At 42.3% G+C, this 26,389-nt stretch overlaps 1 protein-coding gene across 1 annotated transcript in view; it reads right to left on the bottom strand.

Annotated features, from left to right (window-relative positions):
• Positions 1-26,389, bottom strand: part of ABCA12 (ATP binding cassette subfamily A member 12) — a 194,028-nt gene that overhangs the window by 60,572 nt on the left and 107,067 nt on the right. The window contains exons 12-23 of the mRNA XM_075530221.1: positions 23,378-23,634; positions 23,170-23,282; positions 21,726-21,850; positions 19,381-19,554; positions 15,812-15,976; positions 15,270-15,480; positions 14,171-14,310; positions 12,413-12,532; positions 9,017-9,107; positions 6,344-6,523; positions 5,535-5,850; positions 1,880-1,994 (exon numbers count right to left, since the gene is read on the bottom strand). Of these exons, the coding sequence (XP_075386336.1) occupies positions 1,880-1,994; positions 5,535-5,850; positions 6,344-6,523; positions 9,017-9,107; positions 12,413-12,532; positions 14,171-14,310; positions 15,270-15,480; positions 15,812-15,976; positions 19,381-19,554; positions 21,726-21,850; positions 23,170-23,282; positions 23,378-23,634 (2,007 nt within the window). The remainder of the gene's footprint in view (positions 1-1,879; positions 1,995-5,534; positions 5,851-6,343; positions 6,524-9,016; positions 9,108-12,412; positions 12,533-14,170; positions 14,311-15,269; positions 15,481-15,811; positions 15,977-19,380; positions 19,555-21,725; positions 21,851-23,169; positions 23,283-23,377; positions 23,635-26,389) is intronic.

Raw genomic sequence — 26,389 nt, 5'->3', positions numbered from 1 at the left:
CATTTCCAGTACTTCATCCTACAAACACACCGCATTCCATTGAGTTCAGGGACTACTAACTTTAATAGAAGAGGTAGCATTATTTCCCATGGCACTGAAAAAGAAAAACTGCTTCTCAATACATTATGATATTTTATCATTGTATTTATAATTTATATATAAATTATAAATTCATATTTTAAAAGATGCATCCCAATTTCAGAGAGTGAAAAAAATCTGCATCTTAGAATTCAGAAAACCTGCATAATTAAGCACTTTCTCTATAACAGGTAGTGAATAGTACTTCTTCTGGAAGTATAGTACTAAGTGGAGCCGAGGCGGCAAGCCGTGGGGAGCTCAAGGGATTGAGCCCAAGAGCCTACAGCTGGAAGAGCTGGAAGCCTCAAAGCCTGATCTCATTCCAAGTTCAGTGCTCTTTCACTCTCTGATCAGAGCCTGCCTCACGAATACATCGCTTATGCCTTCAGTTGAAAAACAACTCTTCATGATGTTCAATGTCTTCTTTGTGTTCAGTCACATTCATAAATACATTCAGAGAGCAACATCGTGAAACACAAAATAGTATTTATTACATGTAAATATGTCTAAAGCCATATATTAATATCTGCTATTGATTTCCATCTTAAGTAATATTTTCAAGGTAAATTTTAATTGAAGGGCAAAAAATATCAGTTCCTGTCACTGTGTTTTACTTGAGTATTCTTCTAATCCATGAGGATTTATTGCCGAGTACCAGAAATGTGAAAGAGAAATTTAAGATAGGGACTTAGGATCCAAATCGGGGTCCTGGGCAGGAATTGGAGTTCCTTTACTGGAACCAGGAAGTCATAGCATACAAGGAATACAATCGTGCCTCAAACCAGCTGGTGAGACATTAGCTAAATGGTAACAAATATTAGAACGTGGCACTGAGGGTCCGTCAAAATTCAAATAGAGACAGCGAGCAGTGCCGGTCCAAATACTGGGGCCCCTGAGAAGCCCAGTGATGAACTCGGGAAAAGACACGCAGTAGTCATTTTTATCATCTAAGGAAAAATAACCAGGCAATGGCCAGGTAAGTGAAATGCACAAATGGGCCGCAGGTTACGCAGGCCCCGCTATTTCAGGCTGTCAGCCAGGCTTTGTGCTAATTATTGTGGCCCAGTGCCACTGGTCCCGCCTTCTTCCCACTGCACCAGTGAGTGCAAGAAGGAGCTCATTATGGGGTGCACAGATTAAATCATTCTTATTGCAGCATCCTCTAAAAACCACTCAAAGATGTGTCGTAAACTCTTAAACGATAGTTTAGATATTTGGATTGAATAAGGTAGAACGTGCTCAAGAAGAGATCATGCTCTCTACCCCAGGTCCCCTCTCCCAGCCTCACAGACTTTGCTACACGAATCAGAAGCCCGCCACCAAGTTTTCAATCTCTACAAGTCAGGAGCCCGTGAGCGACGCAGGTGAGGTAATTAAAGGGGGCAAGGGATACTGGGAAAAGAGGATTTGAATTTCTCCAGCTGAAATAATTCACACAGCTTTGTCTACAGTTAGACTTAAGTTTCCATACCGACAATCCCCCTCCTGCCTCAATAGTTATGAGTGCTGCTATTTGAGCTTTCATTGCTATCGCCGAGATTCTTTGGCAAAAATTACTCTGACCTTGTAAACTGTAATTATTCAGATTTTTGTGTTTCTTAAATATTTTTAAATGACTTCTAGGCAACATTGAGAAGATCCAACATTCCGACCCCGCCTCTGTGGCTGTACAATGTGTCCCCTGTGCTCTACAAGGGCCGGGCGGGGTTTCTGAGCTCGCTTAGGCAGGGTGACATCACGGTGATTCCTTATATGAAGGATGAGAATCACTCGTCACGCAAATAAAAGACCCTCAACCTACCTCGTGAAGCCGGAGGTCTTTCTCGTAAACCAGCTTTTTGACAAACGCAGCGATAAATACCACCCAGGCCACCATGAGCACGATCGGGAAAGAGTAAGAGACACTGGTCAGGAAGCTGTAGAAACAAAAACAGAAAACAAATTTCCAGGGACCGCTCTGCAGACTGGAAACCCCCAAGGGCACACTCTCTTACACTGCAATCACATCACCATGAACATCATCTTAGTACTTGTGAGAAGGAACCCGGTGGCATAGCGGGTTACACATTGGGCTGCTAACCGTAAAGGCGGCAGTTTGAAACCCCCAGGAGAACCATGCGAGAACGAGGAGGCTTGCTACGCCTGTCAAGAGTTAGGGTCTGGAACATCCACTGGGTTGCGATGAGTCAGAATGGACTCGTGGGCGGTGAGTTTGGCTTGCTTCGGCGTGGGTACCTGTTAAGCACAGAGCCCTGGTGGTGCCAGGGTTAAAGTACTTGGCTGCAAACTGAAAGATCACGGCTTCGAATCCACCATCCACGCAGTGGGGGTGGGTGGGGAAAGTAGTGTCTGTTCCAGTACAGCTTCCGGTCTGGGAATCCCTGCAGGGCAGTTCTGTTCTGTCCGCCGCGGGGTCAAGGAGCATCAGTATAGACTCCGTAGCAGAGAGTTTACTTTTTTTCCCTTCTGCTTTTTTTCTGTGTTAATTGCGAAGCTGCCTTAATAATAGGCCAACGGTTTTCTTGCTGTCATGCAGCAAGAATGAAAAAAACAGCTCTGCATTGTTGGGTAAATTTGCCAAATAAGTGTGTTTGAGTCTGTGCCGCCCATGAAAATAATTATTATAGAGATATAATTGCAGGGCTCAAGACCCTTTTGTTTAAACCAAATTCGGATCCAAAAGGCATATTTAAACTGAGACGGTGACTGGTTTATCTGGTCAAAAGCTGTATCTTCCCAAATTACTGTGTTTATCCACTCTTTGCAGGCTCACCGTCACTATTACACTCGATGTCTCAACATGAAATAAAGCAAAAGGCAAAGCATTCCATTAAAAACAAAAAAGAAAAACCACCAAGATAAAGAACTTGGATTCCACCAAGAAATGCCCAGGGAGGTATAACATAATCATATAGAAATGGCTTTTAAAATATTTGGAATGTGATTCAACCGTTGAGGGGCTAGAAGACCTTATTAAAATGCAAAAGCATGATCCAGTGGTATAACGTAATGCCTGGCAGTTCAACCGCGTTGGTTCTCAAAACTGCCATGTACCAGAACCCGCCTGAAGGGCTGAGTGAGACATATATTTTTGGGTCCCACCCTGGAAATTGTTACATCAGAGGCGGGGCCCGGTTATTTGACTTTCTAACCACTCCGTGTGATGCTGATGCTGCCGGTTCAGGGATCACACCTGCAGGGAGAATCAGGCTCTGCTACTCACTGCCCTCCTCCGCACTGTGGTTTTCAAAGGCAGAAACTCCGAGTTGCTTTCTTTTACATATTGGGCTCCAGCGAAGTTTTCACTTGGCGAAAGGTCTGATTGCAGCGAGCTGAACTCAAAGTCATAGTAGCCCTATACGAGAGAGGACAACTGCCCCGGAGCTTTTGAAAGAGCCTAGGTGTTTTTGAATCATCGGTTGTTTGGTGAGCAGCCAAGTATGCAACCACCGTGCGCCCAGAGCTGCTTCTTTAGTCCGTAAGACTAAGGGACGGCCTCCGAGTGCCCAAGAAGGCATATATTAATGGAAACATGACATCACTACTGTCCATCAGTGCCTTGTCATCTAGCATTTTATCACCTTCAGAGATATGAGGGTTGTTCCCTTCCTTTTTTTAATTGGTGAGGAAGTGTGAGGTCATATCAAGTAATTTGGTTCCTGAGAAATTGCCTGACATAGGGTAAGCACGTAAAGACTATTTGCTGAAAGAATTTTGGCCTTAACCAGGTCCAGCCATGGTATTGTGTCTGAATCTTCGACTAGGCAATGCCTCTCAGTCATGAAGAGCAAATGCCGTGTACAATTTCTTCCAAAAGTTATGTACTTTAGGATGGGTATGTTCTAAAGGAGAAATACTAGTTTTGCAATAAAACCTCGGGCAAGCTACTTGACCTTTCTGAATCTCAGTTATTGTCACCTGGAACAGATGGATCATCACACCTGTTGGCACTCACCGTGTACGGTGTTGGTGGAACAAATGGAATAACAGGTGGAAGGACAGTGGGTGTGACGGAGTATGTGGTGAAGGCAGTATGGCCATGCTCTTCTCTAGACTGCAGAATCCAGCTACTTCCATACTTGTCCTCACTGCCATCGAGTCGATTCCAACGACTCATAGGAACCCTCTAGATTAGAGAGCAACTGCCCCTGTGGGTCTCCAAGACTGTAACTCTCTACCAGGGTCGAAAGTCTTGTCATTCCCCCATGGGGCAGCTGGTGGCTTTGAACTGCTGGACTTGCCGTTAGCAGTGCAAGGCATAACTACTTCGCCACCAGGACTCCTACCCATCAGGTTAGGTATCAAAATTTACATGGCGAGAAAACATGAGCAGGCGAAGAGACCAGAATTTTAATTTACTCAAACCCATAGCACTTGATTATCCAAGCAAGCCTTTGTAATTTATACATAGCTCAGGCAAAGTCTCCAGAAGAGGCAGGTAGCCAGGAAGATGCATTCTGAGTCTTCCAGTGATTCTTAACCTGTGGGTCTCAACCCTTTGGGGGGTTGAATGACCCTTTCACAGGGGTTGCCTGATTCATGACATTAGCAAAATTAAAGGTATGAAGTAGCAACAAAATAATTGTATGGTTGGGGGGGGGGGGGTCACCACCACATGAGGAACTGTATGAAAGGGTCAGGGCATTAGGAAGGTTGAGAACCACCGTGCTCGGTCCCTCAGATCATTGTTACTCAAAGGTTTGCAACCACATCTCACCTGCAGCCCAGCGGCAGTGGGGGTGGGGTGGGGGTGGGGGTGGGGGGATGAGGGCAGACATTGACCCGAAGAAAAAGAAAAGAAAAACTGCCAGACCTATCTGAACTGTGTATAAGCTACAATAACTAGGTGAATGACAAGTACGGCATTTTCTGTTCATTTAGTAAAACAATTATAGAGAAAGGAGATTACTAGCAAACCATCTGGCAGAACATTAAAAATCCTTTAAGACAGTAGTTTTATTTTAGAGAGAGAGCTCATCAATGATGTGCTCATGATTCCATCTATTTTTCTAAATATTAAAAAAATTGAACATGCACTCAGATTTTTTACTGAATTTGGGAGTGGGAATGGTTTTAGGATTATCTTATGCAGCTATCTCATCTGAGTGAAAAATGAAAACATGGAAGCTCACAAGAGAAAGGCAACATCAAAAGTCATCAATGCTGGGCTTGGGACTGGGGCCCAGTTATCCGAATGCGGGGCCAAAGTTCTTGGAGAAGGGCATGATAGGGGAAACACAAATGATCTGCTGGACACTTTACTACCATTCTAGTTACAGTGACGAGCTTCAATGCACCTGGGCCACAGAGTGGGGACCATTTCCAGGAAACAAACCTACAACCAAGTTCGGGAGGACATGATCGCTTGACTTCCTGCATATTTCTGAGTGAGCAGAAGTGAGTTGTCAAAAACAAAGCGGTCATCATTAACAAGGGCTGAAGATGTGTAGACTTACTTGTCCTTCAGGTAGCAGGGGTAAGGAATTGCTTGGACCTGGACTGCTATTTCCTGGGCATTCCTTCCGGTCTGCAATTCGATAATGGCTCGTTCAATACTATCCTGTAAGTAAATAAAGGCCCTGCCATAGATCTGGTTGTGGGATGGTGAATTGTGTGGTCCTGGGGCCCAAATCTTGGTTCGTATGCTTCTTGTAGTCTGTGCAGTCTTGAGACTCATGCGGATAGTATAATTTACAACCGGAGGAAGAGAGATGTTTTCAGAGGCATAGCCCTTCTTCTGTCTTCTTTTAGAAGGGAGGTTAAAAATAACACCTAAAAATAGGATGGCAACAACAGGAGAAGGGTTATGTTAGGGTTGACATTCCTCGTTGCTTTGAGGGTGCATCTAGGGGGCAGCCAAACAGTCCATTGCGTTAGCAATGTGACAGATCTACAGAAAAGACAGACAACCTCAGAAACTCAAAGGCGCAGTTTGAGATGATAATCACAAACTAAGTGGCCAGACAGAATACATCACTCTGGGCCACTTACTGAAATTAAAAGGCGGTAGGGAGCACTTCTGAATGCATCGTCCTGACTAATTACGGGGATGGACTCAACTTCACCTCAAATTATGTAACCCTTTTCTTAATTTTAATGACACCATCCAAACTGGACCCCTGGCGAAGGGTCCTTGGGCGAGATGGTTGGATGGACTACATGAAAGGGTCTCCTGTCCACCCACTCTGTGAGAGTTCAGGTTGAGAGAGGTGAAGGTAGAATTGGGCCAATTTGGCAGCTCCTGGCCTAGTAGAGTAGCACTCACTTCCAAAGAGTTCATTGCTTTTGTAGAGCCTTTCAGCTTCACGCTCCATTTCTTCGACGGTGCTTGCTGCCCGAATGCGGTCATACAATACACAGGAAGAGATATTTACTGTCAGGGCAGACAGTGTGTTAAGATGATCAATGATGTCCATGTGGTTCTCTAAGGTCAACCTCAGGTTGTCTGGACAAGTGGAGCAGATAAGACAGGGGAAAACAGATTATAGCCTCCATTTTGGGAATCGGGAGAGAAAATCCTGACTTTGGGGTGAATATTAAACATTCAACTAGGTGATCAATAGTAGGAAGCTGAAGAACTTACTCTATAAAGCACGCAGGACTCAACATCCGGGGATATCAGCCTATTTGCACAAGTACTTATTGAAGAGACTGCTGCGTTCGTTGCCAAAGCAGGGACCCAGGTTCAAAGACAGGGACAACATCCCTTGAAAGTACATTCTGCTACGATTTCATTAACCAATGACGAAGGATGAAGACTTGGGGAGGGGGGCGGGGAAAGTCTGTGTTCACGTATTGAGAAGAAAACTCTACGCTAGAGACGAAAGTTTCAGACAAACCAAACAGGAATGTCCGCTTTGCCCATGAAATGTGAATGCAAGAATTTAAACAGGAGAATCTCTACTATCGAGTATATAGAGTGAATAAACTGTATCATTTGATAAGCTATGCAAAAGAGTATTTCTTAAGGGACGGTGAGAATCGATGTCACGTAGCTACGACTTTTTAATATTGTTTGATTTAAAACCTGTGTGCACTGCCTCCATCAGTAGCTGTATTAACCTACACCAAATGATCAAAATGTTCTTTTAGGCAATTAGTCCGGAAGAAAGAGGATATAATTGAACTTCATTTTCGTGATTCTTCGTGAGAAAATCAACGGAGACAAAGGGTAAATATGAAATTGCAAGTTAATAAATCATTTGGCCAATTAAATTTTCACGATGACTCGATCATCGTGAATCTGGAACAGACTGCGGGTATCACAAATCTTTCCTCCCAGGACCGAAACATGTTTCTTACATCGTCCAAAACAAGACTACGTTTTTCACAGAGGGCAACTTCTTAAATGCATTTCTCATTAGAATTTAAAGTGAAATGTTTTGCTTGATTTAGAGATTGGTGGGGGGAGGGGTAAACTTGTGGCTGAACAGCGGCCTCCAGCGGTCACTGGTAATCAACACATCACGAAAGGATTCTAGAACTACTGGTAAGCAGAATCCAGAAGAGCAGCGGCATGGGGGGGGGGGGGGAGGGGAGGGATGTTAGTGTCCCCCTCCCCCTCCCCAGTCTGAACCATAACCTCTTAGCTACCAAGTTACATAGAGAGTAATACAAACTTCAGTCTCATTGCTATATTAATTTTAATCTCACTTCAAAGTCTAAATCTTGGGACCTTTTTTTTAAAATTAGGAATATAATCATTTATATAGAAGCACTTTGAACATACCTCTGCTATTTTGATCAAATGACTCCTTACTCAGATGATATTTGAGGGGGGCGGGGAGGGGGAATAAATCCAATAAAAATTGCTTGGTAATTACTGGGTTGACTATCATCAAATGTGTGCAGCGATATGATTTACAATTTAGGTATAAAATTATCATTTTATACTTCATCCCCACTGGTTTACGACCTAAGTCATCTATGTCCCAGGCGCTACCTAGGAGGAGGAGGGGCACTTGTTCTGCTGATGCCCAAACTTGATGCTCTCAATCCCTTCTTTGGATTTATTGTTGCATAGCAACAGTGTTCAGCCATTGACTGAATTAGCTGTCCAGCATCTGTTAGGTTTGAAGGCGGGGCTGTGGCAGAGGGAATGCCTGCATTCAGATGGCTTCCTTTGATCCTCCTCAGCCTGGTCCTTTTCAATGACCCGCAGAGGAGGACCCAGCCTGGAATCCTGATTTAGGTTTTTAGGCTTAACTTCTTTCATACTCGGCATGACCTTGCTTGAGCAAACGCTGTCATCTCTTCCAATTATATGTTGGACTTGTCAGAATGAAACCGAAGAGACGTGGTGTTAAATGTAGCCAGAAATAAAACCGTTTCATCTTTCCTTGTTCGGAAGGACTTGATTTTCATCAATGACCACATGGGAACAGAAAAGTATCCTTACATCTTGGCTGTCAGATCACCTACCAGTGGTGGAAGGGGATGCTGCATTTATTTGGATTATCGTAGTGCATTGTCATTATTAAAAACAAACTGCATGCAGGCTAGGAGCCTTGGTGGGGTAGGGGTTATGCATGCGGTGAGTGGCTAACTGCAAGGTCAGCAGTTTGAAATCACCAGCTGGTCCTCAGGAGAAAGTCAAGGCCGTCGACTCCTGTAAGGAGTGACCGTCTTTGAAACCCACGGGGTTTTGCCCCGTCCTATGGGGTCGCCATGAGTCAGAATCGACTTTGTGGCAGAGAGATGAGACAGCGCACTAGACAGTTGCCATTTGTGCATCCAAATAATCATTGCTACTTACAAGAGTACAACCAAAGAGGGAAAGTAAGGGTGGAGATGGGGTTTTACTTTTCTGAGATTAACTAGCTTGAAACAAAATGCTGAAGGAAAAGGGGGAGTAAAGTTCTAATCTAGAGGTGCTAGCGACACTTTTCACATTTCTGCCGTGATTCCTGAATGAATGGTTCTGTGCACCTGGACTCACCAAGGTCATCTATTTGCTTTAATAGTTCAACAGCATCGAGTCCCACGGAGAATTTTATAAAAACTTGCACAAAGGGATTCCTTAGAGTGTTCTAAAAAATAATAAGAGGAGATTAGTTTTGATGCCAAAAGAAAACATGCTTAGCATGGTCTCCCTCATGACATCCACCGTGGAATGAAGTAAAGGCTACTGGGCATTAGAGATGCCTCCTACTGCAAAGGCCCCCCCAAGTGAATCCCTGAGCAGGACGGGAAAGGTACGAAGCTGGTAATGACTCCTGAGGGTGGAGCTTTACTACGGACAGACACATACTGAACAGCAGGCTAAAGTGACCCTTCGACCGTAATTATCAACACTTGAAACTTATATTTCATCTGACACCCCTTTCCTCATTATTATTAGTTATATCATTTCTTTTTAACATGTGCTATACCCAAAAGCACTGTTAGCATAGTGGGTGACCCATTCGCATCCTACGGGAAAGGCCGGCAGTTCAAAACCACCAGGTGGCCCACAGGAGATAGATGAGGCAGTGTGTTCCCCCAGAAGAGTTACAGCCTCAGAAACCCACAGGGGCAGTTTTCTGCTCTATAGGGGGGCTATGACCTGAATTAACTTGATGGAGCTGAGTGGTTTGTTTTGTTTCATTTTAAATGCACAATTGTGGTGATTCATAGTTCTGTTCACTTGAAACAAACAAAAACAACTTTTAAAGAATGCAATGCCTACATGGAATTTGACATTAGGACTGGTTTTCTCTTCTCCATTCTACCACTTCTACGCTGGGAAGCTTTCGGTAAGTATCTAGCCTTTCCCAGTTTGAGAGTACTATATGACAACAGTAAAAACTCTACCATCTGACTATTTGGTCCATGGACACCATGCGTCTTAGCAATGGATGCCGCCGTGGGGCACAAAAATGATACTGGCTGTGATGGTTACGGTCACGAATCCCATTTGATTCTCAGTGGTTTGTTGGCTCTGTACGGACGCTGTTTGGCAAGTACACAATGGCACAGTTCTGGTCTATTTGGTGATCTCATGCGGCCATCCTCCATTTTTCACATAATGATCTGGTCTTGGAATCTAACCATATCAATAAGTGAGGAGTGGGAGTGTCTGCCGAAAACACAAAGACCCTTGTTATCATTCAACGTGGGAGATGGAGCCTCTGCCGGTACAGGAGCAGCACTGCTGTCTAATATTTACTGAGCTCTTAGTATGTGTTACAGAGTGATATATAGGGCACTGTCTTACTTAGTTTCCAACATTTTCTCACTTTGTTTTCAACATTACCCCAAAGTAAGTACTCTTTTTATATCTTATTAATGAATGCCAGAGCTGGACCAACAACAGCAGACAAGGCACAAGCAGTACGGATCAAAGGTGTATTTTACAGGATCCTTGGTGGCGGAGTGCTTACTCACTGGACCGCTTTCTGCATGGTCACAGTTCGAAACCAGCAGGTTCGAAACCTCTCCTGTCTCTGCAGGAGACAGATGGGGCTTTCTACTGTAAACAGGTACGGTCTCAGAAACTCAAAGGGGCAGTTTTGTTCTGCCCTGTCCCAGAGGGCCAAGGTGGGTCGACATCCACTCCATGGCAAGGAGGTTTTGAAGAAAGGGGCAGTTGGAAGCTGTGCATTCAATTTGACCGAATCGATGGTCTTGTCTTTGTATGAACTAAGGTTAGTTGGTTATTTCCCATGAGTACCACTTAATAGTGTGTCCTTCTCACCAACATTTTCTGCTTTGCTATCATGAAGACAGGTGACTAAGGGGATGTATATTGTTAAGAGGCATCTATAATAGAATTAATTTTTAAAATCTTCATCTGCTGAGAAACCGATGAGGCTCGGGCAGCATATTGACAGGTGTCTGTTACACAGCTACACACGGTAATAACCAGAGTCCTTTCAAATACATATGTTTGTTTACCAGGAGTTAACACGTACCTCAGAAAACCAGGGTGTTCCAAACGCAATGCCATCGTGTCGGTGCTGACTCCTTGTGACGCTACAGGTCAGGGTAGAACTGGCCCTGTGAGTTTCTGAGACTGTCACCCTCTTTGGGGTTAGAAAGCCCTGTCTTTCTTCCAAGGAGCAGTTGGTGGTTTTGAACTGCTGACCTTAAGATTAACAGCACAACAAGTAACCACTATGCAATAACATCTGTGGATTTGAAGTAACAGCTCCGTGGTGGTTGGAACCAAAGTGGAAAAACTACCATCACAGCCATTCCATCAAACTCTATCTCCGTTGTACCCTCACAAATCTGCAAAGTTATTATCAGTCTATCCATTTGAGAGATTCACAGAATACAGCTAAGGTATTTTAAGTTATTTGTCTAAGAGTTCGAAGTAGCTAGACCAGGGCTTGGATTCAAATTTTGACATTTCACATTCTCTGCGTGTTTCCAGAACTCAGATTCCCTCAATACTCAAGGATGATAGTTCATTTTTATCTCAAACCGAAGAAAGATGCTTCCACTAGTTGATGATCCCTTTATCAACATGGTCAGGGACTTTCTTCTTAGCAAATTACTGGTACTTTGAAACTATTATGCATGGACCACAGTCTTTGTTAATTAATCATATTAGCTGACAGACGTTTCCTTAATGAAATAATTTGTTTTTGTGTTTTCTGGGCACAGAAAAAAATCAGCATAAAATAATAGCCTCCCACTTAGAAAAGGACACATGTCAATAAAATCCTACTCTGATAGACTCACTAGGAAAAAGAAAACCCTGAAAAATGAACACCAATAACATCGAACATAAAATTGAACAGTAAATGATGGGAATATGCTTGGTGAGAAGTTTTATACTTATTAAAATGATTACATATTTACCTTAGACATTTATTTTATTTACCTACCCACTAAATTTCAGTCGGGATAAATAATTCCATAATCCTTTGGTGTAACTGTTCTGAGAAGGTTGTTATTTGATAAGACATATGTCATGTTTCACCCAAGGGACCTCCTAGGATAATGGTTCTTCCCCCAGAATATCACTGATTTATCATTGTGATTGAGTTAACATAGAAAAACAAAACCGCCAACACCATCATTTAGAGGGGAGAAGTGAAACAGGCACGGCTTCAAATGTTTCGTGAGAGCATTTTACTTGTACCAAAGAGATTCTCCTGACATGTTTTCTCTCAAGATCGGCTGTAGACTGTCTGGTCCCTGAATGACAGAGGAGCTGTGGCCCCAAGGTGAGGAAGGCGACCCACAGAGCAGCAGGTCTGCTCTCCTGCCTCAGCCCTGGTCTCTGGGAGAAGGTCATTTTAACCTGCTGGGCTTGTATTCATAGTTAGCACCTACCAGGTCACACGAGGGAGACACTGAAATCTCCCGTAAGTATATTTCCAAGAATGACAGGATCATCTCATACCTGGAGCATTGGAATCGTCTGGTTCAGCAGGTGAAAAGAATTCATGAAAAATGGCGACTTCTCCATCCACTCTTGAGATCTCTCCCTTAATTCTGCCAGCTGCCTCAGAGTTACATTAGACTTAAAAGACAAAGATACAAAACAGATCAGTTGATATTTTTTCTATATATCCAAAAGGTATTTTAAGGTTGCTTTGTTACCAAATTTTGGAAAGTGGCTCTAACAGATAGAGTCAGTTAAAAAAAAAAAAAAGAATTGTCAGAAATTCCCCACATGGTTAAAACTTTTAAATGGCACTTGAAGATTGCTTCATGTCCACAGTGAATTGAGAGTCAAAATGAAAGCATACCTTCTGGTGTTTCACTCATTAGCCATTATTACCAGATACCCTTCACTTCCCTACTTAAGAACCAGCCTTCTTCAAAGATACGGGGAGGGAAAACTCTCAGACACTGCTAGTTGTAATGGATTGAGAAAGCAATCTGACAACAGATAATAAAAGAAAACACAATATTTTCCAATCCTGGATACCCATACCCATCTCATTAAGAAAAATACCATATGCCCAAGAGAATGGGGTGTCAAATTGTTTATATGGGCAAAAATCAAACCTGGAAACCAAATGAATGCCCAACAATTGAGAAGTGACTAAATGAAAAAAAAAAAAAAGAATAAAGTCACCCATCATGATAGAGTTGGTTGGATTTTCATCTAATATGGAGTTTGAGAAAAATAATACTTAGGAAAGCATTATCATATAATCTCATTTTTGAAATTCAAACGATGACCAAAGAACGCTGCATAAGATGTGTCTACAGTAGAATATCTATAAGGAATTGAGCGGGGTGGAGAAATTATAAGAAAATATACTCTTGAAAGCCAACCGGCATTAATTTGCATGAAAAGGGGCAGCAAGACAGGGTGGGGTGATGGACGGAAATTGACTATCAAACGGAAGATAAAAGGAGAAGGGGAAAAAGACCATTTAAATAATAGGCACATATATGACATCCTCTGTGCAGAGTCATTGGATGTGTTGAGTCAGCACTACACATCAAGCATAAGAGCACAAAGACTAGTCTAGAGTTGCCGGCAATCTCACAGGCAGGTGTTACAGAGACCTAAAAAGAATACTATAGTCGTGCAAACTGCAGTTTAGAATCCACATAATGGTAAAAATCCACCCCATGGATCTGTTTTCACTTCATTTCTCATTTTAAAAGTATTACATTTAATAATTCAAAGCACTAAAGTCAATTTAAAAAGTGAGAGGAAAATGCTACCACAGCTAAATTAGGAAGATAATAAGTATAGCTATTATTAATAATGTTGTCCTTCTCTACATCTATCCTCTATATAAACATTAGCTATTAAAATGTTCAGTCAAATATGAAGCCAAGAATCTACACTGCAGGGATTGCTTTTATTAAAACTAGTTATAGAATGCCCAATATGGTTTTCTCTAGTGATATTATTTTTAAATACTCTTATACATGGGTTATAGTTTTGGGGTTTGTTTGCGTGTTTGTTTTGAGATAAAGAATCTGAGGTCTTGCTCCAAGCTAATCTCATCCTCAATTGTCAACATGATTCATTTCTCTTGAAAATGACTTCCTTGCTTCCTTCCAACAGAATCATTCATACATACGCATACAGAGGAAAATTGAGAATGATAAAGAGTTTCAGAAAGCTAGAGGTTGATTATATTAAAATCATTTTAATCCTCAAAATAGAAACGTTGAGTTTTAGCAGTCAAACCTTTTCCATGATTGCTTTTGTGACCGGTGTGTCTGGCGCATACAGAATCCTTCCCAATAACATAGGTTTCAAGAAAGCCCAAATCACAGGTCCAGCAGGCATGTTAATGATGTCTTTGTACAGGGAGAAACAAAAGGAGGCTGAAAGGAAAAAAAAGGTGACATGAAACTGTTTAATGCATGCATTTCAAATGTGCATTGCCTTGGCAAATGAACATGGGTTATTAATATCACACCTGACATGCTATCTTGGCACTTCCCTTACTATTAACAGATGGGAAGCATAGAACATCAAAGTGGGACAATATAGGAACAAAGGCTTTCTTAGGTGTGAACATTTAAGTGAATATGTAAGCTGGGAATACATGATGGCATTTTGCCAAGAGGAGACAGAGTGAAAAACACATTTCAGAATTGCTTTCAACAAATTATGGGGATAGGACCTAGTACATAACAGTGCTCCATATATGTTTGTCGAGTGATTATTTTTTTCTAAATAAGTCAATCCAACTGCCACACAAAATACCTATGGTGCATATTATTTGGAAGGAGCTCAGTTGATTACTGTCCATTTCAAAGTTTGTAGCTCAAGAAACAGCTTTGATGTACCACTACACATTTATAGTTCTGCTCTCTTCAAGAAGTTCTCCCATGTAGCATATAAATTTATAATTGTAAAATGCTTTGACAGAATCATATTCAAGGTGCGTTTTTGAATTATCTACTGGCAATCAGGCCCGGTTATGGGTTAACAATTTTAAGTATGTTGTCCTGGTGGAAGGATAAACTTTTCGATGGAATGTGTGCTTCAAATCATAGTCCTGATATTTCCAAGTGACTAGACCTTGGCCAAGGTCTTCAATTCTCATCCTGTGGGATGGTGATAATATAGCTCTTCCCTCAGAAGACTGGTATGAAGGGTAAAAATATATATGAACAAATTAGAACCCGCTGCCCATGTGGCATGTGCTGTATAAGGGTTTCCTATTCCCTTCCACCCCCTGAGAAAATAAGTGCCTCACTGATGAAATGAGGAGTACTTGTGTAGTAGGCAGTATTGCTAAGTAACATCATTTATGGCTCTTTTGACAGCTACTCACTGGTGTTTAAGGGAATTCGGTATTTTGAAGCGATTTGCTCTTTGGTCAATTTATAAGTCAAAAAATCCTTCGTGTGGTTGCCTTTTGGCTTCTGTGAAGAGGGCAGCATGGCGATTAAGTATTCCGTGGTAATTCCTTCGGAGCACAGCGCTTGCGAGATGGTACTAAAGGATCCTTGCGGCATGCCCATTCGGTTGCTCCGGTCCATTACCTGTGAGAGGAAAACCCATGATTTACTAATCTGATATGTAGAGGCTCCTGAGAACAACATATGAAAAACCTTGGAAATGTATAAGATAGCTACAATTTTCATAATTTAAAAAAATGTGCATCTCACACAGCGCGGTAAACTTCACCATTTAATGGGCCAATTCGGTTGCCCAACTCGAAGAGTGGGTCTATCGGTGCCTTTTATTAGCTTGAATAAAGTCACAGCTGAGTGTGCAATCACGCGCTGTAACTCAGCGAAAGCGACCTTTAACTTGAAGTGAACACAGCAGGAGGCACTTCCCAAGAAGACCGTGTCTGGGCCCCTTCTCTACCTGAGCGTAGGGAACACTCCTGGGAAGGTGCATTTGTTTCAGGGAGCCCATTTTGTTCAGCAGCAAACTTGAGCTGGACATCATGTGATTTAGGATCTCCTTTAGCCTGAGGAAGAGTGCTGTCATCTTCTCTACTGGCTTTTGGTCCTGCTGAGGGAAAAACACCTGGTGGAGACAAGACAGTGAATGACTTTGGTGAAGGAGCCGGGGCCTTCGTGGCCTGGTGGTGGGGGCATCAGAAAGGGTAGCCCCTTTGTGGAACACGTTAGCTGTTTATTGAATGGTAAAACATACAACCCCGAAATCCCTTTCCTAGATATCAACCCCGGAGAAATAAAAGCACGTGCCCACTCCAAGATGTGCATGCGAACGTCCAGAGCGACATGAGTCGCAAATGTCAAAAGCTGTGTAACCGCACAGATGTATGGATGAAGGAAACAGGGGACATGCCTTCGATGGAAAACCCACTGACAACCAAAAGGAGATCAAGTTAGGATACTCGCGGCTTCACATGCTACTCTCAAAAACAGTCTGCCGAGTAAAGAAGCTAAAAGCAAAGGTCTGCATGTTACATGATTTCATGTATATGAAGTTCTAGAAAAGGCAAATCTACCGACAGAAAATAGCTTGCAGGGAGCTCGGCGAAAAGAATAAGAAGTGACTGCAGATAGACATGAGGCTTCTTTCGGGAGTGACCGAAACATTCCAAGATTAAATTACAGTGTTGGCTTTGCAGCTCTGCACGTGGGCTAAGAACCACTGGATTGCACACCAGCAAACACTTTTATGGCAAATAGATCACACTTCAATAAAGGTCTCCAGATGATTTAAAAAGCTAGCAAATCAAAACCAGCTACATTATTCTTCAAGGAGACTATTGCTCAGAAAGCATGTCACATACACCTGAAAATCATAGCGATCCTAAAAGACAGAGTAGAACAGCCCCTGCGGGCTTCCAAGGCGGTAAACTTTTCATGGAAGTAAAATGCTTTCTCCTGAGTAGGGGCTGGTGCACTTTAATGGCTGCCTAACATACAACCCACTGCAAGTAACCCACGAGGGGTAACCCACTGTGTCCGCAGGGCCCACGTGATTGATTGAGATAAATTATTTCAATAGCATAAATATTTTTTGCTGGAGGAAGAAATCTGGGAAACTGTTTCAAAGTAATTTAACTCTCTCAGTGACTTCTTGACCCAGCACATTTTAAGTACCTACTATGTTGCCACCGGGAGAAAGACAAGGCTTTCTACTCCTGTGAAGAGTTACAGTCTCAGAAACCACAGGGGAAGCTCGACCTTGTCCTATGGGGTCACTCCTCTGAGTTGCAACCACTCAATGGCAATGAGTTTGGAGTGTTTATGTTGCTACTGCGCCATGACTGTTACCCAAGGTTCAGCAGTTGAAACGTAACTTGGACATACCAGCTGTTCCTTGGGAGGAAAAGATGGCAGTCTAGCTTCATGATCACAGCTGTGCAAACCCTAGGGGCCAGTTCTACTCGTTGACTTGCTGTGCACTGGGACGGAGTGGATGGCAATAGGTTTGGTTTACTAAGTGGCCAGCACTGGGCATGCTCTGGTGGCAAACAGGAACCTCCTCCCTGCACGTACAGAGTTTCCATCGAACGGGAGGGATGTCCATCTTGTAGGTTAAGGACAGAAGCTTTGGGAAGGCGAGAGGATGGAGAAAATTTAGGGAAGACAGGAAAGGATGTCTCTCCACAGTGGGGTTAGAGAGGCTGGGAAAGAAGGAGCCATAGGAAGAATCAGGAGAGGCCGGCTTCAGGCAGAGAGGGAAACAAGTGGGGGGTGGGGTGATCACTTCAAGGGAGTCAGACGCCACTGGGAGCACAGGATTCAGCTCAAAGGTGGCCTGTCCCAGTCACCCTCTCACGTGTAGCCCTCGTACATGGAGACAGACCTGACTTGATAGCGCGGCTGCTAATTTCAATCGGGTATTTTAAAATTAGAAATCACGTTTCTATTTTCCTTCTGGTTCTGGAATCTCGACAGAGCTAGACAGCAAATAGAAACACATTGGCAAGAAATACTTACTTTGGTTTGCCAAAGCTAAAAGCATTATTAGGAAAGGTCATGCTTGGCCAACACCCTGGCTTAATAAGTAGACTCGATAAGAAGTATTTACTTCCATCCTGTGGACGTATTTTAAAATAAAAGTGAAAATGTGAAGGCTTTCATTTCCTATGCATTTTGGGTGATCGTGTACGTAAAATAATCACGGATGGTCTTAATGAGTGGTTACTACTTTCCACAGTGAGCCAGGTGTTCTTTTAGGCATTGGAATATTTGGAATATTTTACTGAGCTTACCTAGTTGCCGGATATAGAGATTGAGTGAAATATCTAATATGCTGGCATGAGGCTGAAAACAAAGAGAGCAGGACCAGGGTCCGTGACATCACGGGAAAGATCACTTGCACTTGAAATAAGATGGTTGGTGTGGACCTCCTAGAGAAGGCCAGGTCTCAGCCAAGACCAGTAGCCGTGGTCATTAGGTGAAGGCTGCCTCCCGCCTGAGGTGTACCACAGGCAACGATGAGTCCAGCAAGCGGCCAAGGAAGGATGGGATTTGAGAGATAAAAAAGAACTTGTGTCCATCACTGTTTTCCTAGGATTTGAGAACTGACTTGAACAAAATGGGAAGCTAGTGGGCGGCTTTGAGCAGATGTGCAGCTTCTTGGAGGAGAGGGTAAGGGGCCAAAGGTGGACACAGGGAGACCCATGAAGATGGCACTGCAGAAATAGAGGTGCATGATGATGATGGTAATTCAGAGCAGGGTTGGTTATGACTATGCCTAAACTATGTTCACACCCATTATTATAATGTCTCAACAGCATAAGGCAGCTTTGTGGCACCTGAGCGCTTCTTTAAAGGGAGAAACATTTTTCAGTATTTTGAACAACACAGTAATATTTTTACCCAAATACATATTTGGATGCACATAGTTGTTATATTATCCTACATGCATGTTTCTTCTGAATTTCTCATTAAATAAATACTTATAAAGCATCTACTTGTTATAAAGTGGTGTCATGGATAATTTTACTAAGAGCAAATAATTACTATTTGTATGCTTCTTCTGGAAAGTAATGGTATCTCCTATGTAACTAGATAAAAATATGACAAAAAACTAAAACAGAACAAAACAAAAAACATTCCAAACAAAAAAAATCAACTGTGTCTTCATTATGTAAAATACAAAACTTATTCCACATGTTAATTTCTATCATTCCAAATTAATGCACACTTACTGTAAAAATATGATAACATTTACATTCCATACTTTAGTAGCTATTAAAGTTATTCTCAGTTTGGGGCTTACAAACAGAGAGCTATAAAGGCAATCATACCAGTTTTCTCACCTATAAAATCAGCAACTGGCAATATATAATCTTTAAGGTCCCATTTCACTCTAAAATAATGCTATAATTCCATAAGCTGTATAAATGCATTTCATTCTTTATGTTATCAGAAAGTATGAAGGGACAATCAAATATTTTTATGCTAAGCCCTGACTATAAAAAGATTCCATCATCAGCTACTTGCCTTGTATGTAAAGTTATAAATGTCTAGGTAGTGCAGAAGGGTGAGTCCGATGAGGTAAGATTGGCGGGATCTCTCTGGAAGAGACAGGTTGCAGAATTCCTTCATTGCATCTTCCAATTTGGGGTTGGAGATATTAGCATCACAAGAATGCAGCCAGAACACACGTGAAATAATCTGCAAGTTGTACAAAGAAAACCATTTTAGCTGTAGGGTCCTCTGTCCATTTTGAGAGGGTTTCTTCTATGCTTAGAAGGTTTTTTTTGTTTTTTTTTTAAGTATGACAAATTATCCTCAAGAACCAAAGACGTTCTAACTAAGACTCTATTACTATTGGAAAAGTGACCTAGGGCCCATATTTCACCAGAATGCTTAAGAAAGAAAATGAGAAAACAGAGGAGTAAAGGGGTGGGAATGCTTCCTCTATCTCTTACTTGAATACCTGGGGTATTCCCAAGAAGGATAACTAGTTTGGAGTAAGTTTGGGGAAAATCTTTGCTTAAGATTCACACAACCTTTAAATTTTTACTTTTGGTGAATTTCAGTTGCATTGCAATTTAATATTAATTTTAAGTTGTAATACCATACAACAACCTCTGTGAATCCAGTGATACAAGGGAAGAAGAAGAGAGAGGCCAGAGAGCATTCCCAACTATAATGTGAATCAGTCAATCTTGGAGAGGAATGTTTACATGGAAAATGAGGTGTCACCGAAGAAGAATACAGCTTTCCTCCAGTTCCTAAATGCTTCCTCACCCCCCCCCCCCTCCAACCAACTACCATGATCTGAATTCTACCTTGCAAGTCTGGATAGAGCAGAGGTTGTACACTGGTGCATACAGGAGCTGGAGGCACAGGGAATCCAGGGTGCATGATACCTTCAGGACCAGGGGTGTGAGGGGCGATACTGGGAGAGTAGAGGGTGAGTGGGTTGGAAAGAGGGAACCGATTACAAGGATCTACATGTGACCTCGCCCCTGGGGATGGGCAACAGAAAAGGGGGCAAAGGGAAATGCCGGACAGGGCAAGATATGACGAAATAATAACATAAATTATCAAGGGCTCATGAGGGAGTGGGGAGCGGGAAGGGAGGGGAAAAAAGAGGACTTGATGCAAAGGGCTTAATTGGAGAGCAAATGCTTTGAAAATGATGAGGGCAAAGAATGTACAGATGTGCTTTATACAATTGATTGTGACAAGAGTTGTATGAGCCCCTAATAAAATGTTTAAAAGGAAAAAAAAGAAAATGAGGTGTCAATCTGGGAGCAAGACCCCATCTTGTTGCCCTCGAGATGAAATAAGAAGAAAAGAGGAGTATTCAGTTATAAAAACACACTCTTTGTTCCCATGTCCTTACTTATCAAAAGAAACCCCACTCCTCAGAAGTCAAAAAACCATCATCGACAAGATTAGCACTATGGATCAGATGAGGAGGAAAGCAGAGATCAAAGGCAAATGGTGAATGAGGGCTGTTTGCTGGAATAAGAGACGGACAAGGGAAAACGACGTGGTTTTAATTTTTATGGAGGGGAACTAATTAAAACGACAAGAGTAAACCTAAATTTTTCCCCCAAGGCAGGCTTAAAGACTTTTTAAAAACTTTATCCCCACTGGAGAATAACTGGAGTGTACTTTGAAATGACACACTCTGTCACACATTGGTTTTGAATGGATGGAGTCTTAAGCTCTATGGCTCTTTTGGAAAATTACTATGACATTTCCAGACAATGGACTTGGAAAAGGGATAGAAGATAAGACATATCAAGTGGAAAACCCTATTATCAGCCTCTAAGGAAATGGTATTATTCAGAATTCATTTCAAACCAAATCATGTTTACAAAAGACACAGCTTTACCCAGGGCTCCTTTGACCACATTTATTTTATACGTTAAATCTCTACAGAACTTGGTACTATTAAAAAGATAGGAGTCTTCATTTTTATTTTGGTTTCAGTAGGTAACCATTCTGCCCCTCTCCACTCAATGAGGTTATTCACACTGGACTTTGGTACTATCTATTTACCTTGCACCACTTTCCTCAGACTGTTGACTGTGCTAGCCAATATAAAGAATGAGCGACAACGCTGACTATTTAAGGCAGAAAGGGAAACAAAGAAAACCAGGGAAAGGGAAAATGGACAGAAAGGAGAAAACCGTGACAAGAGTTTTGCTTCAGGATTGTTCTTCTATCTTTACTTAAGAATCCGCCCCTTGATTTCACTGCTTGCATGGCAGATTCACTAGGCTTGCATGAAACTTGCCAGGGTGTAGCGGATCTGTGTTCAAGAAGAACCAAAAGGAATCCACACGGTTTAACAGCAGACTTCAGCGGAGATGTACCACACTCACCTCGGCTCTATTGTTAGGGATGGGAATGGCCAACAACTTGTTGACACTTGTGTTGGACATGCCTGTTGTTCTTCTCAGCTCTTCTTTGAGTGCCTCCACATTTTTAAACATCTCAATTAACTGACCTGCAATGAAAGAAATCACCTGTTGGTTACAATGTGATTCTTTGAGGCCCACTAACATAGAGAACTCTTCTAGACAAACATCTTCAATAGACATGTTGTCTGTCAGGAACAGATGTCTTCCAGTTTAGGCAATTTTTGCATTTTCAGGATCTATTTCTTTCTGATTTAAACTTGTTCCGATTCTGGTATCATTAACCCAAGGTAACAGATTGCTATGGCTTATAAATTTTCCTTAGATGTCTACAACTCAAGGTTGATTCAAGGAAAATAGATTTCTCCCAGATTTTACTCACATAATGCACTAAATAAATACTTCTTCGTGTGATTTAAACCCACACAAATTCAAAATGCTTTTTGGGCCATATAATATTGTCCACTTAGGGCCAGGCTTGCCAAATCCACAACATAGTGCCGTGGACCACTTTTCTTTAGCTCTCCTTAGCGTGACGTCCTACAGCTTCTGCAGCGTTTTCACAGTCATCTCATTCTTAGATAAGATATGCTTAACCCTGAGTGCTTCCAGGTCAATGGTCAGACTGATTTCATATCTGGGTCATTTAATAAAATACAAACAGTACTTTCATTTTATTTTGGCAGAGTGCCATCTCCAAAATGCCTCTTGGGTTCTTCTCTTAAGTCCCCCCCCCCCATGCAAATGTACCTGCTTGCATTTTGGGACTTGATAACCTTCTGATTTTGTGCTGCCTGTAGACCAACATTTGGAATGCCTTTCAGAACTGAGGTATTACGCAAAGAAGAGACATGTTGTGTGATGAGTCATGCTCAGAATATGAACAAAGGTTCTGAATTACAATTTCAGTAAACAGTGTCTCTTTTTTACTTAAAAAAAATCAGAAGCAAATAACATTTCACACCAGCTTTTACACCTGACCATGGAATTCACTTGAATAAAGAAGAGAAGCAAAAGGGAGCTATATGTCTAGTCCAATATTTGAAGATTTTATTTTTGTACTGTGAATGTAAATTTTTTCCTGTTACTTTTCGTGTATGTATGCTTCAGATAAGTGGTAATTCTTCTAAAACGTCAAGTGTCCCGTACTACTGCGTGAATGGCCCTTCCCTTGGGGCAAAACAGTAACAATCTGCTTTCATGGAGATAGCAGTCTTGGGAATACTCCGCGAGTCCTACTCCGCCCAATAAGGTCACTCTGACTCAGGATCAACTCGATGGCTTCAATTTACGGGCGTTTAGCAAGTCAGGTCAGGCTGAACGCTTTCTAAAAACCGTCTAAATAGTGCAGCGTGAGAATCCCCTGCATCCTAATCAGCGAGTATTTAAAATCGGGATGGGAAAACACCTGGGTGTTGAGACGTGTCCGCGCTGTGATTAACGTGCAGCATGGCTTCGATGGTAGGCATTAACCGTGTGATATTTTCCAAGTAATTCATTTGTAACGCCTGTTCGAGAATCCTGGATCAAAACAGAAGAGGAGAAGAAATTCACCAAGGCATTTCAATATTTTGAGGCGGAACTACATGAAGGAAGAAGACAAGGGGAAAACGTACCGATCCATATTTAAATTAATTTTGCTTGGGTCCCCTGTGAGCAGATCCTTCAGTTTTTCAGAGAGGCTGTTTCCGGGGAACAGGAAGGCAGACGCTATTTTGGTGCCGAGCTCTGCCGCTTGGAGGAACTGTACGTGAAACGCACTCTCGGCACACAGGCTCCCAAAGCTCACGTTAGAGAGCCCGCAGGTAGTTTCGATTGAATTGAAAGTGTCAGACTCACAAAGAACTTCAGTCAAGTTTCGGAGCTGCGAGAGCTTTCCAGATGGAAGAAAGAGGGGGGAATAGATTCGTTACATTATTCTAAGTATTTAGTAGTCGATAATAAACAGCCAAATGGATTTAGAAATCACAGGTGGTTTGCTCGTTGGTATTTGCCCTTCGTTTTAACTATAAGCACTCGTTTTCAACATTTAAGTTTAAAGTTCTCCTAAGATTTTAATAAAATACCTTTATGCATCTACTGGATCTGTTTTTCCCTACCACCGGCTCGAAAACTTGTAGATTCACAATCTTTTGAAAAGGTAGTTTCATGTTATACGTTTAAAATCGCAAATACTTGAATGACATGAGGGCAAGTCAAAAAGTAGCAACACAGCATCAGCGACACCTTTATTTCACAAATATGTACAAAACGCGAAGAAGCTATTGTTTCTTGACACGTCCCCAACCGGGTCTTCCATCTCCCGCGCGTCCCAGAAGACTCCTGCGCTCCCGGTGGACGCGATGAACAGCAGGTGCAGTCTCCTCGAGGGACCCAACCGTATCCCTTTTCAGTGTGCTTTGAGTTTTGCAAATAAAAAGATGTCTAACGGGGCAAGTTCAGGCTGCCGGGTGGATAAAGTAAGGTTTCTCCATGAAAATTCCCTAGAGCTGCGCGCAGAACAAGTGTGTTCCCGACAGAAACCATAGCAACCAAAACATCCTCGGTGGACATTTCCTGGAATTTTTCTCACCAATGCAACTTTCAACTCTCTCTCAAATATTTTTTGTTTGTTTTTCATAGTAAGTCTCTGTGATTGCTGCAGAATTTTTGAGAAACGGTATCAAGATTACCCGTTAGGAATTCCAAAATTCAGTCGCTATAACCTTTTGAGGAGCCCCGGGCGTGTAATTGGCTTTCACTTTGGGCGGCTAACCCCAAGGCCAGTAGTTTGAAATCACCAGCCATTTTCCCGGGGCCAGAAGAGGCTTTCTACTCAGGTAAAGAGCTATCGTGTCAGAAATCCCTGGGAGCATTTAGACCAGTGGTTCTCAACCTGTAGGTCGCAACCCCTGTGGGGGTTGAATGACCCTTACACAGCGGTCGCCGATTCATAGCGGTAGCAAAATGACAGTGATGAAGTGACAACTAAAAAAATTTTATGGTTGGGGGTCACCACCACATGTGGCACTGTATGAACGGGTCGAGGCATGAGGAAGGTTGAGAACCACCGATTTAGACCCCGTATAACGAGTTGCTATGGGTTGGAATTGATTTGATGACAGTGAGCTTGTGGGATTTTTTTTTAAGTAACCGATTGGACTAGACCTCTCAACAAAGAATGCCACTGTCTCAGCAGACACCTTAGAAACCACTTTTTTGATGGGACTTAAATAATAATTTTTTAAGTTAGTCTAGCTTTCTTAACTAGACTAACATGGGCACATAACTAAGAGAACTTGTCTGCAGCCATCTCTGTTCCCAGAGACAGGCCTAAGGGTGTTATGGTTCGAATACACGTGGGCATAAATGAACCTGAGTCTCAGTAACAATACTTGTTTACTTACCCTCAAAATTACTTTAATTTACATATTTACATATTATATATTTACATATTTATTCACACACGTAAATGGGAAAATAGCTAGGAATATTTGATCAGGGATTTCAAAAAAGACTTTCTTATACTGCAGTGTGAGAATCGCATGCATTCAATGAAGACGGCATTGAAAATACAGATATAGAAAAAAAGAAATCGGATAATAAAATCAGGAGTCAAAAAAAAAAGAAAATACAGATGGGAAACCGTCATTGACATCACCTTCTACCTTTTTCCCCAGGAAGGGAAACTGGTTGCTTTTGTTCTATGGGAGGGCTCAGAAGGGCTTCATGTCTCACGTGCTGAAGAAAAGTCGAAAGATGCAAGCCATTCAATTCCCTCTCCTGTCAACTGTATGCCTATGCTCTGGATGTTCTGACGAGATATCCCCGAGTCATACTTCCCAGTGGAAATACATATCATCATGCCTCTGGGAAACCCAGCTCTATTGTGCTTAGAAGCCCCCGTGGAGCAACATCTAAAAGAACAAATGGAGGTGTCACTCCCTGCAGCTCCCTTTCTAGTCAGACGTTACATTTTGACAGCAATGAGCTACTTGATGGTAGGCAAATGCTGAGGGACATAGCTCACCATGGAACAAACGAGACGCGCCCAGCGCTGTGTCCCCAGGACAGACTTATAGTACCTACAGGGCCGCAGAGCCTATTAAGCTCAGATTATCTTAGATGGCAAATACCCTTAGGCTCTTTCTACTGTATTTACTAATCAAAATGACTTCTGACTTGGACAACTAGAATGGCCTTATTGACTATAAACCTCCCCCCAACTCACAATAAACAGCTTTCAGGAAAATAAAATGACCCTTTGCTATTAGAATTATACTTACTAGTCTCACTGCTACGAGAAATTTTCCACCCTTCATAGAATCAGTTGCTTTACCATCTGTAATTGCATTTGTACCTTTATTTCTGAAAGCATGCTCAAAGGGCTTTGGACATGTTGCCGGAGATACCAGTCCCTGGAAAATGACAGCATGCTGGGTAGGGGCCACCCCCAAAAAAGGCCCTCACCTCTATGGATTGACACCATAGCTACAACGGAGTCAAGTGTCGGACGTGTGAGGCTGTTGCAGGACGGGGGCAGTTTCATTTGGTTTTACACGGGCTCCCTATAGCTGGAACCAACAGGACTGCACCGCCATACCTTCTTTGGATTTTCCATGTGATAACACGCCTGGACATTGCAAAGG

Source organism: Tenrec ecaudatus, chromosome 13, assembly GCF_050624435.1.
Source record: "Tenrec ecaudatus isolate mTenEca1 chromosome 13, mTenEca1.hap1, whole genome shotgun sequence".
Taxonomy (NCBI): domain Eukaryota; kingdom Metazoa; phylum Chordata; class Mammalia; order Afrosoricida; family Tenrecidae; genus Tenrec; species Tenrec ecaudatus.
The sequence above is the reverse complement of the archived record's forward strand: the minus strand, read 5'-3'. Positions and strand labels throughout refer to the sequence as shown.